General features: G+C 41.7%; 1 protein-coding gene across 7 annotated transcripts in view; it reads left to right on the forward strand.

Annotated features, from left to right (window-relative positions):
• The window catches only part of Slc4a4 (solute carrier family 4 member 4), a 326,617-nt gene that overhangs the window by 293,006 nt on the left and 16,659 nt on the right, over positions 1 to 16,952 (forward strand). For all 7 annotated transcript variants that reach the window (XM_021210774.2, XM_021210776.2, XM_021210775.2 and 4 more), the window contains 3 exons: positions 7,664 to 7,842; positions 8,930 to 9,002; positions 16,749 to 16,817. In XM_021210774.2, the coding sequence (XP_021066433.1) occupies positions 7,664 to 7,842; positions 8,930 to 9,002; positions 16,749 to 16,817 (321 nt within the window). The remainder of the gene's footprint in view (positions 1 to 7,663; positions 7,843 to 8,929; positions 9,003 to 16,748; positions 16,818 to 16,952) is intronic.

The following is a 16,952-nucleotide window of genomic DNA, read 5'->3' on the forward strand; positions in this document are numbered from 1 at the left end:
TAGGCCCAAAACAGGGCCTGTCCCAGAAGATGTGTTGCCTCTGCAGTTTATTCACTCACCNGCANAGACTAGCCACTGAGGGACCCTGGACACAATATGACTCTCTCACCTGCTCTGGCAGACAGAGCCATCACAGGTGGCCATCTTTCCTCTGGCAAGGAAGGTGCTCAAATTTCTGGCCCGAAACAGGGTCTGTCCCAGAAGCTAGGTTGCTTCTGTTTGTCCCAAAGCTGTGTAGCTTCTGCGGTCCACACTCTCACCAGTGCAGACTGGAGCCTAGGCGAACCAGAGCAAAGATGGCTCCCCAACCAGCAGGCAGTGAGAGCCCTCCGGGCAGACACCTCTCCTCTGTAGGGGAAGTAAGTCTAGAGACAGAAACGGGATCTTTCCCAGAAGCTGTGTTGCTTCTGCAGGCCACCCTCTCCTGTCAACTCACTGGAGCAAAGATGGCAAAGATGGCTCTCCTACCAGCTCAGGCCTTGAGACTCCTCCCAGGCGGACACCCCTCCTTGGGCGGGAAAGGTGCTGGATGACTGAAGCCAGAAATGGGATCTTTCCCAGAAGCTGTGTTGCTTCTGCAGGCCACCTTTTCCCCAGCAATGCACTGGAGTAAAGATGGCTCTCCTACCAGCTCAGGCCTTGAGACCCCTCCCGGGCAGACCCCCCTCCTCGGGCGGGAAAGGTGCCAGATGACTACCTCGTAGCTTAAAACAACAGAAATGAACAGTTATTCGTGTTTGTTCCGTGGGCTTAGTGGTTCTGCATGGCAGTTTTAAACATGAGGTCTGTTTGGATTTGGAGTTAAATAGTATTGGATGGCATCACCTAAAGTCCCAGCTGGGCTGACTGTCATGGTTGCTTCTTCACTTGGGCACTCTGATCATGTGTTTAACGCATTGCTTTTCCGTGTGTCGTCTACCTTTTTTCTGTCCCCTTTTCTCCATGCAGCGTGACCATGCACCTTTTCACATGTGTGATGTATGTGTCTCTCTCCATACCACCCCACCTTAGCACACAGCACCTTATCTCCCAGGGCCTTTCTGTGGGGCTGAACTTTTCACGGCATGCTAACTTGTTCTGTGGCAGCTGGTTTCCATGAGTTAGAGGTGGAAGATGGAGAAACAGTTTCCTGGTTACAGGCAACTCTCAGCTTCCTCTCCTGGCCATAATGAAGTAGATAAAAAAAAAAAAAAAAAAGTCCTAGTCACTCATTCTAGGGGCTGTGGAAGGAATCCACCTTTGGTTGTAGAATGCGACTCTACAAAGTTTATCCTATTGGGCTGCTTGTCATGCAAAACTGTGGACCAGAGCCCAGTCCCCAGAACGCATATGATAAAGGCATGGTAGTGAGTGCTTATCATGTGTTTACAACCTCAGGACTGTGGAAGCAGGGGCAGCTGATCCCTGGGGAGTGTCAGCAAGCCATTCTATCCTTGCTGGGTGAGTTTAGGCAAGCAATAGACTCTATCTCACAAAAACAAGTAGGTACAATGACACCCCAGGTTGTTCTCTCTGGCTTGCATGAGCATCCTTACACACATAAGGTACACATACATTCACACACCACATTAAGAACAAAAACAGGAGGAGCACATGATCCATCCATTTCTCTCTCCATCCATTCATCCTTCAATAAATATGCATACGTATACACATGCAAGGGAGGAATGGGGTGGGGCAGAGAACGGAAGCACAGCCACTTTAATCTCTATTTTTAGCTTTGGCTTTTCCGAGTCACATAGGTAATGTGAATTCCAGTCACAAAGCCAATTGCAGGTTTATGCTTAAGTACGTCCTTCGCCATTCTTTTTCATCTGGCGTTATACTCATCGGCAAGACTAGGAGAGTCGAGGCTCCCCATTAGCTCTGTTTAGTAGTAGGAGGGGTTTGAGTGTTGGTTTAGTTTATGGAAAAGCTAAACATAGATATTTGACTAATGCACTTTTTAATCTAAAAATATTGAATTTTAATCTGTTGCTGGCAAAAATTTGCAGTGTACTTTTGGAGGCAAGATTCTATTATTTTAATGCTCCTCAAATTTTCTTATTGTTAAATTCCAAATTTAGAATTAAATATATGTAGGGTTGAGAAAATAGAGAAGCATTTTGTCTCCCCTGTGCATTGTAGGAAACATTAGAAAATTGGGAGTGTTAGTCTTCACCCAGAAAGTGAGAGATGGAAGCAAGAAAATGAGCTTCTGTCCATTTTCAAATTGTTTATTTGAAACTATTCTTTTTCATAATGATGGTAACATGCCAGTCATTTGTCACAAATCAAATGCCACCAATGGGCATTCCTTCACGCATCAAGGCTCTCCAAGTTGCTTTGTTCTCATTTTGCTAGGGAGAACTGTGTAATATGCAATTGCATGGTTCTACCTAATCTTATAGAAGACACTAAATGCTACGAGCCTGATTCAAAAGAGAAACCTGAGGTAGCTAGGGAGATGGAGGTACCACAGGATTGAAGCAGCATGTGTGGGGATGTCATTTGCTCTGGCTAAGTGTCAAGTGGCTTTGGCTATCTGCTCTGTTGGGATAGCATCCATCTTTCCATCTTGCCGAATAACCTCACAATGATGTAGTAGTACCAAGATTCTTGGCTTTATGGGGCCATTTTGGTTACTTATATCCTTCATCCTACCTGCTCAAAAGCAAACCAGGTCCATCAAGGTCAAGTACTTCTCCTGAGTCATTGTCAGAAGCCTGAGCAGAGCCAGCTTCCATTTGCAAAACCAGAGATGTTCCTCCCAAAGCAGTGACTTCAAGAGCCAAGTGTAGGGGGGCAGAAATCATTCAGGACAGATATGTAGAGAGAGATAACAAATAGTCCTGGCAGTCATTTCTCTATGACATACCTTGTGATGGAACATTTACATATATTTTCACTGTCTGTTTTTAATTAAAAAACTCTACCTTGCTCTATATTTTTCATTTCTGCCCCTGTTATCATAAACTTGGATCTAGTGCTCTTATTTCAAGCTAGATTTTTGTAATAGTTTAGTCAGTCAAGCATACTAACCAACGTCCCTTGCTTCACTTCAACCGCATAATTTTTTGTTTTGATGGCATCGTTCTTACACATTAGTGCTACATCTGAAGCACCTTGGCATTCTAAGCATTTGCATCCTAACAGTCTGACTCTCCCGCCTTGACATTTAAAGAAACTTGTGAAAGAACTGCAACCTGGATTCAAAACACTTGGTCTCAAAGTGCCAAGAAATGCTCTGCGTAGATGGCCTTTTGGCTTCATGCCTCTCACAGTTCTGCTGGCACTGTGACTGAGAAGATCCACCCCTCACTCCTCAATCAATGCTGTTCACCAAAATCATCTCTATCCTTTTGTTTCTAAATATAACACCCCAGTGTCACCTGCGTTCACCCCTAATATAATTTCTATTGCCCTTGCTTTTTTGTTTTTTCCTAGTGATTTATCTTACTCTGTGCTACTGGTCACATGATAGCTCCTACAGTGCTTTGTGTAATTACTTCATCCCTAGTTCTCAGCCAAAATGTTTTTAAAGTAAACCCTATGGCTTATTCTTCTCTCCAGATTTTATGTAGCCCACCCCAATTCCATGATAGCCCCGATAAACTCGTAACTGACATGCTTTATTATGTTGGTCATATGGTTCCTGGGTTTATGACCCTGGGAGAGAGATGATAGCTGAAGAATTTACTAGTCCATCACCGCTCCCCCATCCATGGATGCTTATGTGGATTAAAGCCATATTTAGATGAGACATACTTAAACACTTCATACTCAGTTCTTTTCCAAACTCATGTGAATTTCTGTTTAGAGTCCAGTTTAATTTTCACATGGATCTGAGCCCTCTCATCCCATTGAGACTTTTTGGAGGAATGTCCTTAGGGACTTGGGTCCTGGAGGCTCATAGCATGCATGATGAATGTTTACCCCATGCCTGTGTAATGCTCCCATTTCTTCCTGTCTTGTCATCTTTATACTGCATATAAACGTATTTTAATTTTAGTGGACTTAGTCCTAAATTACTTTGCTCTGTATTAGCAAGGGATGTGTTGTTTCAAAGAGACCGTTTCTGGTTTTGTGCTTAAAACACTTTGCGGTTTCAGAAGACAGGCTATTCTTTAGGCCATGAAGTCAAGAACATTTTTAGATTGCTTCTTAGATACTGAACATTTGTGCTGGGTGCTGAAGGGAAAACTGTTTCAATATCTGGTCTCTTCCCTGAAAGAAACATGGAGGTCTTCCTTCGTGCCTGCTATCCTGCACGTGTTTTTAGGTCACTCGTTTGCCTCCATGACTTTAGCTAGTTGTCTACATCCATGTTAAAAGATGGGTGTTTGTCTTACTCACTGTTTAATCAAACACAGGAGCTAAGACAGAATACGTCTTCCATAAATGTTTACTCAGTAACAGTTTGCCACACGAAGGCCCCAGAGTGAGAAGGACCCGGTTGTATCAAGAAGCAGAGAGCAGGCCAAGGGGACAAGTGAGTCAAGTTGAGGTCAAAGGAAGTAAATAGTAAGCTCAGGTCACACAACACAAGGTTTTATAGCATTTGTGCTGGTTTGAACAATCCAGTTGGTAGTGGCTGTCCTATGTACTGGCAGCCACTTGTTGGCATGTCTGGTCTCTGTCTACAGTTGCACCTCTTCTCTCAAGTTATGATACCCAAGAATATCTCTAGAAGACACTACTAGAAGTTGACCAGGGTGAGAAGTGGCCGACAGTTATAGGAATAAATGTTCATGTATATTCTTAACAGATGGCTTTATACTGTTTAGTTTTCACTATTTCTGTATTTTAAGTACAAACTGGAAGCCACTGAAAGGTTTGGATCAGGGAAGTGTCACATATTGACTAAGATGTTTGAAGATTACTCTGTGAGGAGAGTCGGTTGTCAAGGGCAAGAGTAATGCAGGGGCTCCTGTGCTGGCAACAGCTTGGAGGGCTGAAAGGTACTGGTCCTTGTGAAGGAAAAGTTGGGGAGAAGATAGACTTGAACATAGTTTAAGTTGAAGAGTAGACTGTGAGTTTGAAGGGTTGCATTTGCTGTCCTCCTGCTGACAGCAGTAAGTGGGGATGGAGAACTGAATGGATCGAGGCTGCTGTAGAATCCAAGAGTCTAGAAAAGCCAGAAGCAATGAGTAGGCAAAGGAAAGGATAGGTCTTATGCTATTGTGAATATTTCTGTTTTCTGTCCTCCTCACAGGTTTTAGATAAGGGTGCTATTATTTGCACTTTATTTTATTTCCATTCAAATAGTCTTTTAGATACTTCTGGCTAAGGCATGCCTTTGGGAGAGCTTGTTTTCATGCATGTCATAACTGGTTTGTAGGAATGGCTTCTCTAAGGTAAACTCTATAGGAGCCAACTATAGAGTTTATAGCAGTAGCTTGGGGCAAAGCTTTTATCATCCCTTTCAATATTATGTCCTTAAGGTTTAGTGTATGTAGGACAATGACCTAGACATAGTAAGCTTTGCTTGTTAGCAAATCTTGCACATTGACATTTGGCAAAATAAATTCACTGGATTTTTTTTTATTATTATTATTTCTGGGCTCCATGTCTGTAAACCACCAGGAAAAAGGAAAGCCAATTTCGGTCTCCAATAACTAAGACTGAGCCAAGGAGAACAGTGGGTTGTGTGCTAGTATGAGAAATGATACAAATGACATTAGTGAGGGAAACACATTGAAGAATCTCATGTAGCTGAGCATGGCACTGGTGTACAACTCAAGATGGAAGAAACAGGAAAGAGGAGATTGTGATCACTGTCCCTTCTACCAATGGCCCCAGATCCTGAATAGCCCTGCAACAGCAGCATAGACATACACTGGTAGGAGAGTGCAGTTCTCAGTTTGCAATCAGAATCCAACCACGTCTGCCTTCATAAGCATAACCTCTTAAACAAACTGCAACATCTGCAACATCTGCCTCCTAACTTTTCCTGCTGTCCTTGACCCTAATCAGTTTGTCCAATACACAGTAGTCAACAGTGCTGAGAACACAGCAATCAGATGACTCTGCTCCTGAAAGTCCTCCAGTAGTAGCTATCTTATTCCCAAAGCAAACCCAAGTTGTTCGGGTTCCTCTTGGGACTTACTACCAAGTAAGATGTTTTGTACTTTCAAAATGTATCTTGTTCCTTACTGTCTCTCACAGTAGGAGGGAAACTCCATGAGACCAGGATTCTTTTTATTTGTTCACAAGTGTCAGCAGCAGCTAGAATCCTAACTGGTACTAAGTTGAAAGTTAATGATTTGTTGAAAGAAACACATGATTGAGATTCCACATATATTATGATATTTACTTATTTGGTCCTTATAGAATAAGTTTATTTCAGCCTACCCCACATTTGCTTTCCTCTCCTCACCTTATTTCACTTTTAATTCACATAACTATGCATTCCTAAAGTGAATTGGTTCCATGCATGTGTATTAACATGTGTCTCATGAGCATGTTTCCAGTCAAACTTAGCTTTATGAGACCATGCCTTGGCTTCCATGTCGGCTCCCATGCCTTATTCATTCTCTAGAATATGGCTCCGTGTGCAAGCCATGAATAAAATCTTGCCGATTCTGTTAGAGAAGAGCCGTGTTCTGACAAACTGTAACAGGATTCGAATGATAACACTCCCTGGGTTGCTCGTGTAAATCACACCCTGATTTTCCAAAGCCAGCCTCGCTGTTCTCTTGAATCAGCCCTAGTCTGACTCTTGGTACTGCCCCCTCATGCTGTGAGAATGGACAGCTCTAGTTTTCCCAGCTCCACAGGGGTATGAGCCTTTGATTTCTTCACAAATAGAGCAGAGAAATATAACCACAGAAAAAACCACTGGGGGCATGATGAACAGTATTTACTTAGTGAATAAAGAAGCTAGAACTTTTGTTGCACTGTCTGCTCGTCCAGTCAGTAGATGTTATTGTGAGCATAGGGTGGTGTTTGAAATCCATCTGTTTTGATTAAGGGAGTATTCTCACCGTAGTGATGGTGAACAATAGGTGGTTAAACAACTATTCTCATAAGCAGTGAGAAGTGAGAGATGGTCATTTACATACTATCTCAGGATTGTTTGGAGGATCTTTACATTGTACCTAGTACCTTTATAATGAGTAGCCTTCTGTTAAATATCATCACACGAAGAAGATGGTGTGCTGCTTCATAAGTGCTGGTCATTCTGCCTTAACAACACTGCCCCTCTGACTCTTGTCTCCCTTAGTGAGCACTTGCTATGTAACAGCTATAACCCTGTAAGTTGTTACAAGTTCCTTTGTTGTGATTACCTCATCTAATGGTCTCAGTAACTCTCCAAACATGGTCCCTATCTTCATTTTGGGGGCTACAAAATTGGATGCAGAAAGGTTAATTTATAATGAATAGGTACGAAGAGTAGTAGACATAGGTCTGAATTAATTATCCAGAATTATAATAGGGTAGAATCTGCATAGGTGCTGGAGGAAAATGCTAATAGCAGGAGAGTATTCTGCAGAAGGGAATGTCCTGTCTCAATGTGCTTCCTTATGAAAGATACTATAAGAGGTACTTTTATCGAGCAGAACTAGTTTCATTTGTCAGTCATAATTCCTGTGCCTGACTATAACTAGATGGCAAGGATGAGTGCTTTCTATTCATATACTGTGACTTGTTCATATACTGTGACTGTGACTTGTTTCTGCAGAAAGGAGCTGGGTATCACCTGGATCTGTTTTGGGTCGCCATCCTCATGGTGGTTTGCTCCTTCATGGCTCTTCCCTGGTATGTGGCTGCTACTGTCATCTCCATTGCCCACATTGACAGTCTGAAGATGGAGACAGAGACATCTGCACCTGGAGAACAACCAAAGTTTCTGGGAGTGAGGTGTGTTGTCTCAGGAAAATGACCCCCCCCCCCAAAAAAAAAAAACCTCATAGGTATATGACATCTTTGTGTCAATCAGAAGGAAGTGGACACCATCTGGGTATAAGATGAATGGTGATGGTTAATTTATTCCTAAATTACCTTCTCCAGGAAGGACATTTTAATAAGGAAGATAACTAATAACTTTTAGTTCATTTCTTAAAGTACGTCTTGATTAGCACAATACTAAATGATGCAACAGAAAAAGCTACGCAAGCGATTAATTTTCTTCAGTATCAAGCTGAGTGCTCTACCTTAGTCATGTGTAAAAGTCTTAAGTCTTCCATGATTTCCATGACTGAATGAGTAGGAATTCTTGTTTTCCAACCCATTTCTGTTCCCATAAGAACTTGGGAACCTTCAAATATTGGAGTAGCTGTGAAGGTCAGTGGTAGAGGACCTCTGTCCTCTCTTGAGTGTTTTGTTTTGTTTCTTGGTTTTGGCTTTTGTCGTAGCAAGCTGTGCTCACAAGGGCTAGGGTGAATAGCTCACACAACAGAGCCATCATTTCCCAGGCCTCAACAGTGGGTGATTCTTTCTTAGGGGGTGTGGGGTGTTGGATGGGGATCATATTCGTTAAAAAGCACTTCTGTTGTTTCAAATTTGAAAATTAGACTGGTGAGATTTATTGCGCTCATGAAACTTCCCTGAGCTGTTTGTTAATTAGAATGCGGGACAATGTAATATCTGTCTCCTATGAAAGAAGGTAAATTACACAACAGGGCAAGTTGTTTGAAAAACAAGAGCTTCAAAGAAGCCAGCAGTTCATGGACCCAGAGCAAGTGAACTTTCTCCCTTGGTTCTGAAAGGAGCAAAAGCTCTGGAAGAATCACTTATTTTTTTTCCTTCACAAATTCCAATCATATACTATAATAGTTTTAACATTTTTTTTTAAGTTTACACTTGTATCGAATTCATACAATATTCTTGAGATTTGATGTGAGTTATATCAAGACTTTTGATGTCGTAGCTCAACACCAATTGGTCTTTCTTTGAAGGTCCCTGAAAACCGGAGGTAGACTGATTGATCTTTGGATTTTTGTTTCAGAGAACAACGAGTCACTGGAACCCTGGTGTTTATTCTGACTGGCCTGTCGGTCTTCATGGCTCCCATCCTGAAGGTAAAGATGTAAAACTTTCACAGCTTCCTCTTCTTTGGAACACTGATAACCGGACACACGAGTGTGAAATGCTTGCAAGGTTCCATAGCACATGGAAGCAGGGGCCAATAAGGAAAGAGAATTTTAAAATGTGCGCCTTGATTTCTCACCCAGTTTTGGCACGTCCTCCCTCACTATTATTTGTGCAGTTACTTGTTTGACCCCTCTGACATCACCAATATTGAACCCTCTCCTGACCTGTAGAAGGGCGGTGCCATGCATGTCCATCTGACTAATCTCCTCTCCATACATGCTTTTTGCTTCCTTTGTCATTTTATCCATTTCATCTATTTGCTTGTCCCTAAGTCCCACCCCTTGCCAGACCCCAACAGGGCCCTAGTGCTTTGCATTTCACAAGATCACGGTGAATTTCTTTGCCCTATTTTTTAAATTATAACCATGCTTCTGTTTTTCCTTAAATCAGAAGGCTTATTATCCTGAAAGGGAAATAAGAATAAAATGATGGGTTTATAGTTGGAAAACTTTACAAATGAACTTTTGAAGGGTGGTTACATGGTAGAACATTTAAAAGGTTACACAACAACATATAGGTTGATTGACAGCATGGGTTATCTATGTAGACAGAGCAATATGCATACAATGGCTCCTTTAAGAAAAGGAATCAAAGAAGAAAGTTAATGTTCTTACTCATTAAGCTTTCTGGTTTTGTGATATAAGCTAGCTTCTCTCTCTCTCTCTCTCTCTCTCTCTCTCTCTCTCTCTCTCTCTCTCTCTCTCTCTTCGGTTACAAAACACTCCTAGCCAGTTATTAGTAATTTGCATCTTATACTTTGTACTACTGTGTAAATCACACAACTTCACCCAGATCCAACAACTATGAGCAAACAATACCTTACCATTTTTCCAACTCAAAAATTTTATTTTTAAACAGTGTAATTTTGCTGAGCGGTGGTAGCACTTGCCTTTAATCCCAGCACTTGGGATGCAGAAGCAGGCTCATCTCTGTGAGTTTGAGGCTAGCCTGGTCTACAGAGTAGGTTCCAGGACAGCCAGGGCTGCACAGAGATAACCTGTCTTGAAAAACCCAACTAACTAACTAACTAACTAAATAAATAAATAAATAAACAAACTTTTAAAGACTTTTGGATCATTTGGTTATATAAGTAATGGAGGGATAGCGCATGACTCTAAAACACTCAGTTGATCAGGTATAATACGGAGTAACAAAAGCTCTCTGTTTCTATCAGATTAGCAAGTTTCTACCAGTGGCCAATCAATGAGATATAGAAGAGGGAGCCATTACATCAGAATATGGAGACTCATTTTGCCTTTAAAAGAAGCTAGATTAATGCCTACATTTGGTATGAAATAATTGGAAGCAGTTAAAAGACTTGATTATCTAACTGCATGGGTTTCCATGGTTTCCGTTTTCTGGTTAACTACCGGACAAAGTCACGAAGGACAGTGAATCTCTGGCAGCCAGCCCACAGACAAACTCAGGTTCAAAATGACACCAGAGAAACTGTTTCTGGCCCATGTCCTATAGGGACAGAGAAAAACCTATGGTCAGTTCTGTCGGTGCAAGGAGGTGGCTTTAAGTGAAGGCTTACTGGGTTTGAAGCATCACGCATTCTGCCAAAGGCGATCAGTGTTTCTGGTTCCCTGGCAGGTCCTCGAATATGATCCTGTTGGAGATGTTTAGAGACACCTTTGTCTCAAAGGCAAGGTGACCGCATTTAGAGGTCACCACTGGCAGTTTAGATCCTGAACTTTAGGAAGCACCAGTCCCCTCCAGGTGGGCTCATGCGTTACACTGCCACAGTGCAGTTTTGCCTTTATGGAACCTTCTAGAGAGAAGGTTTTAAGGAGAAATTGGCAGGCAGACTTCAGATTCACCCACCTTCAGCCAACCCTCCATTTTGTCTGTGATATGACTTGTCCTTACTAAAACAGTATAAAATCCTGCTTTGGAAAAAGCAGTTGTATTTGAAACACCTGTGTTTATATTACAGAAAAACTGATTTTAGTCATAGGGAGCCTTCCAGTTGTCATGTATGGTTCAGAAGGGACAGAGAAAATGAATACTATGTACATTGTTACCTCTTAGGAAGACTGACAAACTTGTACCTGGTGACAGGTCTTCCTAGCTATTCCTCACCTTGCTTCCAAATAGAGCTGCAGAGGTGTCGAAGGGAAAAGCCCTTGGGCTTTAGCGATGAACCCTTTTACCCCACATGACGTGAAGCACTGTAATATGTACAGAACAAGACAAGAACTCATGAGCAGAGCTTTAAACTCCCCATCAGCTGTCTTGCCTATGCCTTGGCTTGCTTTGCTGGGCCGCCAGCCTCCGTCACTGTGGCCGTTACTATCTGGCAACTTTGATTAACCTGAAGAGTCACTGCCACCATTAGTGAAAAAGTAATATAGCATATATATATATATATAAGCCAGGGTTTTCCTAAACGTAGGAGATGAATCTTTTGCAAGTCTGGCTCACAATAGATGTGGAGAACCTTACAGAGAAGCAGAAGGAATGAAGCAGACCTTGTTCAGGAGCCTCTGTTCCTCCCTTGAGCATGTTAGTCCTTCCCTACTCCAGGAATCACATCTCCCAAGAGGGCCACCATTTCAGAACATGTGCCCGCCCTACTGCTGACGTTTGGCAGGTTTCATGCGTGTATCTGAGATGCCTTGTTCGCATTTACAAAGTCAATACAGGAAGAGGCAGATGTTAAGGGTACAGTTTAACCGAAATGTAAACCGCAGCTAAGGAAAGGGGTGCGATTAATAATTAACCTACAAATTCACACAGAAAGCGGTGTCGTGGGTTGACCTCCCCGTGACTGTGTCTGGTTTTTTGGGTTTTTTTGTTTTTTTTTTAGCAACTGATGACAAGTTCAGAGAATGGTTTTACTCTGCCTTTGAAAGTTAGATCAAATGGATGAGAACAAGGGATAGATGTGACTTTTTTTATATATATAAAGAAATGAAATGGTTGAACGCCTTCCCTGCCCAGCTCCTTACAAGTTTAATGGTCTCAGCTGAGCTGAGTAATTTTCTTGCATGCATGAAGCAGCATAGGTGGTTGCCGGCTTATGCAAGGGTACTTTGAACATGAGGTTTATGGCCTCTGTTTTGATCTCTATGCCGAAATCCGTCTTTCATGTGGAGGAATGCAAGGAATTATTGTGTGCCAGCTTTAAGTTCATGAGGATACCCCTTGACCCCAACCAGCTATAGTCAACGATGCCTCAAAGCACCAACTCACTTAGTTGCTTACACAGAACTTCTGGGAAGCAAGAATAACTGACTTCCCAGGCTGGCGAGGTGGCAGTTCCCGAGTTTCCATGATGAAAATGCTGCCGCCGGCTACTGCTCCTGTTCTGCAAGGGGCAATACCACAACAGCTAAGAGATGAAAGGCCATTACCTGAGCTGACTCTCTGTTTTCCTGGCAAGACTCAAGACATAAATATCAAGGAAAGTTCGCTGCTGTTTCTGTTGCCTGTGCTTGGATTAGTTTATCTTTAACATGAGGCGTGGCCAGAAGTTATCTTTAAGATTTCATTAGGGCACTAAAGTGTAGAAGGGAGCCTTCAGTTTGTACCTGGCAGATACTTGTTGATCTCCCACACAGACCTGACCCGTGGAAGCAGGAAAAACATGGTGGGGATGACGATAGTAAAGATAAACCTGCGGTCTATTGAGCTTGGCCTCAGATTAAGGAGTCACTGGAGAATTTAAAAATATAGCCATCAGTACCGATGAGAACTATATGAATAATTATCTCCGCTCTAAAGCCAGGAAAAAGTCACTAGACTTCAATAAGCTTGGCTTGCAGAGGCAAGATTTGAACTCTGGATGCTCTAGTATAAAACCAATCTCATATAATGTATACCCTTCAAAATAAAAGATGGTACTTAGCCTTCAGAGAATCGCTATCTTCTTTTCCCATAATATTATCTTTCCCAGATTCTTTGATCTCATTTGGAATCCTTCTTAGTTGGGGAAATTTATGAAATTTTCATAAAGTCCTCTTCAGACCTTGTCCCAGGCTGAGAACCTGTGGCTTCTTTATCAGAGAAGACTTTTAAGGCTTAAGAGAGTTAGGGCCATTATGTTAACATATTGCCAAAACCAGGCTAGCGGAAAGTGCAATGTATTAAAAGTGAGATAAAACAGGACTTCAAGTCAGACCTTCCAGCCAGCCCTCCCTGTCCCCAGCATCTCTTCTCCAAGCCACGCCCCTACCCACCCCTACCAATGAGGAAACAGGAAGACCAGTGATTGGGAACTGCAGACAGTTTCATGGTAAGGACGGCATAAGCTCTACATTTATCATTTGTTAGTGGCCATATTAATCAATTAATTGGTAAGATGTTATGTAGTCTTTATCATAGGAGCTTTCTAAACAAGAATGCTCAGAGTATGAGAAACAAACAAGGTGTCTCAGTGGTCTACAGCTGTCAGCTGGAAGCCAAACCAGGTCTGTTCGACTTCTGTCATCCACATCTTAATCAGGACCTTACTCCTAGGCACAGGAACATGAATGCACGCACGCGCGCACGCGCACACACACACACAGGCATGCACGCACGCGCGCGCGCGTACACACACACGCACACGCACACACACACGCACACGCACACGCACACACTCACACAGGCACACGCACGCACACACACACACGCGCGCACACACACACACACACACACAATGCACGCACTCGTGCGTGCGCACACACACACACACAGAGGCATGCGCGCACGCACACACACACACACACACACACAGAGGCATGCACGCACGCGCGTGCACACACACACATGCACACATATAAGCATACCCATGCACTCTTGCTTTGACCATAAAGCCATCAAAAGATCTCAGTCCTTCCTGAGTTCCTATCCAGTGTTGGGCAAATGTAGTTTTCCCTTTTTATTGAAAATCCTTTTCACATCCTTTGTTCTTGGAGTGTTCTACTACTATTGACAAATCACCAGAAGACAATGTGAAAAATACAGAAATACACTGACCAAAATTCAAAAACTTGTGACATAGTATTTAGATGTTAAGTCTTATTTTGATTTCACCTTACTTTCATTGCTCTATATGATTATAGGATCAATCATTTAACTTTTTCATTTTTAGTATTTATTGAATGTAATACTTCTTTTTGGTTTTGTTTTTTGCTTCCTGTGTATTATTGATGGTATAATTGTTTACATAGTTTACCATTTAGTATCTGGATGTGCCCCTGAAATGGATAGTTTTAATTTCTACCGCCTTGCTTTGTAGAAATGATTTCCCGCTATTACTGCATCATCCCACTTTAACATGGGATCTCATTTTTAGAGACTTTTTTTTTATAGAATTCATTATTTATTTATATTGTCACACATTAGCCTAGGCTGGCCTTGAACTCATATATTCATGGCAGTCCTCCTGCCTCAGCCTCCTAAGTGCTAAGAGAACAAGCATGAGCTCCCACATCCTGGGTGGTTCTCCGTTTTACAAGCATTCTCCTTCTTCCTTTGAGAACTTTGTTTTGATATGTAGTTCCAGTGTAATTTTTACACATTGACCTTCTGATAGGATCTGTGAACCAAATTCTATAAAATATACCCTCTACCCCAACAATTCTGTCAGGTTTATTAGGAGTTTCATTCTAGGATTTGTACTGATAAGGACTGTTGTGAAGAAAATGAGAATATCACAAGCATTTGTATTATGTGGAAGCTGATCAGAAATATCAACTTCACAGATTTTCTTATATGTACTATTTTCTCCCAACTGATATACATATATATATATATATATATATATATATATATATATATATATATATATATGTGTGTGTGTGTGTGTGTGTGTGTGTGTGTATGCACATGTGTATATAAATATGTATATATACACACCTTCCTATACCTAGATATTTTCTTCCTTACATCCATCCATGCCATTCTGTGTCATAGATCAGGTGAAATTTGTTAACATAGTTCAGAGAATTGATCTAAGAAGGCCCTAGGCATAGTGTTCCTCTGCTATGGCAGTAGAAACTCATTAGGAAAAAAAAAAAACTCATTAGTTAAGCTCAGGAAGGACAGACTCTTCTGACACTTCCAATCCAGAGATATGCTTTACCCAGATCAAAAAGAAAGCAGCGAGGAAACCCAGGTAGCTCCCCACGAATCAACTGTTCTTTCCTGCACCCCTTTCTCATGCTTGAATGTAAACAATAAATGGAAAAGGAATCATGACATGTTGAGAGGAAATAGATACCTTAGAAATGAATTGGAGATGGAAATGTGATCCTTCACTGGACTTATGTATTTATTTTTTGGAAATGCACATAAAGAGTTGTAAGTCACATCAGCACTCACATGCTAAGAGAAATGGGGGCTTGTGATTGAGCACTGGTGGCAGCCTGGGTGGGATGTGTCTACCTCTCTGTGGCCACTGCTGGGTACTACAGCCCTGCCCTCCTACCCACTTCAAGCACTGAGTTCCTTTTAGTTTCTGGTCTTTTCTGAGCTCACCAGTAAAATTAGTTACGATGCAATTGTTAGTCCCTTCTAGAGAAAACCTTTGACAGTTCATAGACATGTGTATTTTCTCCATTGAAACTTGAACATTCCTGTGAGTAACCAGTACCAACTGGAGACAGAGGCAGTCTATTTTAGAATTCGCTAATTCTCTAGTATGGTCCGGAAGTTCGAGGCACAGCAACATCAGGCAATTGCAGTAAGATGGGTCTACAAACAGTGCTTCATTTAATATGTGCCGTAGTTTTAAAGTTCTACTCTCTAAGGAATACTTCGCCTTCTGGTTAAAGTGGTCTCCTGCATGTGGATTTGCTGGCTGGCCCTAATTACTTTTCTATTTTAGTATTTTAGCTTTGTCCTTCAGTTGCTTGAACTTCTTTTCAAACCCAAGGCTGATACCTTTTGTTGTCCAGACAGAAGACTTCTCGGAATTGAAATATTGATTCTCAAATGTGATTGCTTGCATTTTACCGGTCCAGGGCAAAATAAAATGTACATGTTGGATTAGAACTTCTCAAGTGTTAAAAAAACATTGTGTTGATGTAAAGGGCGTTTTACTAAATAATGCATAAAATATTACTTGAGTTTTAAAAGGCTTGCATTATCCGTATGTGGGATTAATTGCTCCCAGATGTTTCCTACTGCTTCCAAACCATGCTCCCATTAGTTTGTATTCTTAGAGTCCCGAGAAGACAAGGAATGGTCATTGGATGTTTCCTTTATTCAAAGAGGCATTTACCCTCCGAACTGATAGATCATTTGGCAAAAATTAGTAAGGACAAAACCAACAGCCTGTTACAAAAGGATCTTGGGTCCAGAGTGAGGCAATTTGCTACCTCTGCATGTACCTCCTAGCCCACGCAGACATCTGGGTCGCATAGTCTACTGCTTTTAAGAGCAAAGGAAAGCCAAAACAGTTTCCCCATTTAAAAAAAAAAAAAGTATGATGGAGGTCATGTGTGCCCATTCTTTAAAAAGAAGAAACAAAAAAAAAATGAAGTTTATTTGAATGTTCCCTTTATCTTTATTTATTTCTTCTTCAGGGCTTCCAATCTTACCAATGGACGAGTTAAACACACTCATTTGATTGCTCTGCTACACTGTGCTTTAGTTTCAGATTTAGCCTTTATTTAAGCTATCGCCCTTCCTAATTCTTTTTGCTGTTGTTTGTAACCGGTTTCCACCATTTTACTTCCCAGTTTATCCCGATGCCTGTGCTGTATGGTGTGTTCCTGTATATGGGGGTGGCCTCACTTAATGGTGTGCAGGTAAGCTTCCTCAGAGGTCCGAGAAAGCCCCGTGTGGTTCTCAAAGCAGAACTAGTCTAGTCACAGATCTCTGACGAAGGCACTAATCATTAACTAGGGACTCTTTTAAAATACATGTATTTTCTACTTCCTCCA

The sequence above is a fragment of the Mus pahari genome, chromosome 13 (assembly GCF_900095145.1).
Source record: "Mus pahari chromosome 13, PAHARI_EIJ_v1.1, whole genome shotgun sequence".
NCBI lineage: Eukaryota > Metazoa > Chordata > Mammalia > Rodentia > Muridae > Mus > Mus pahari.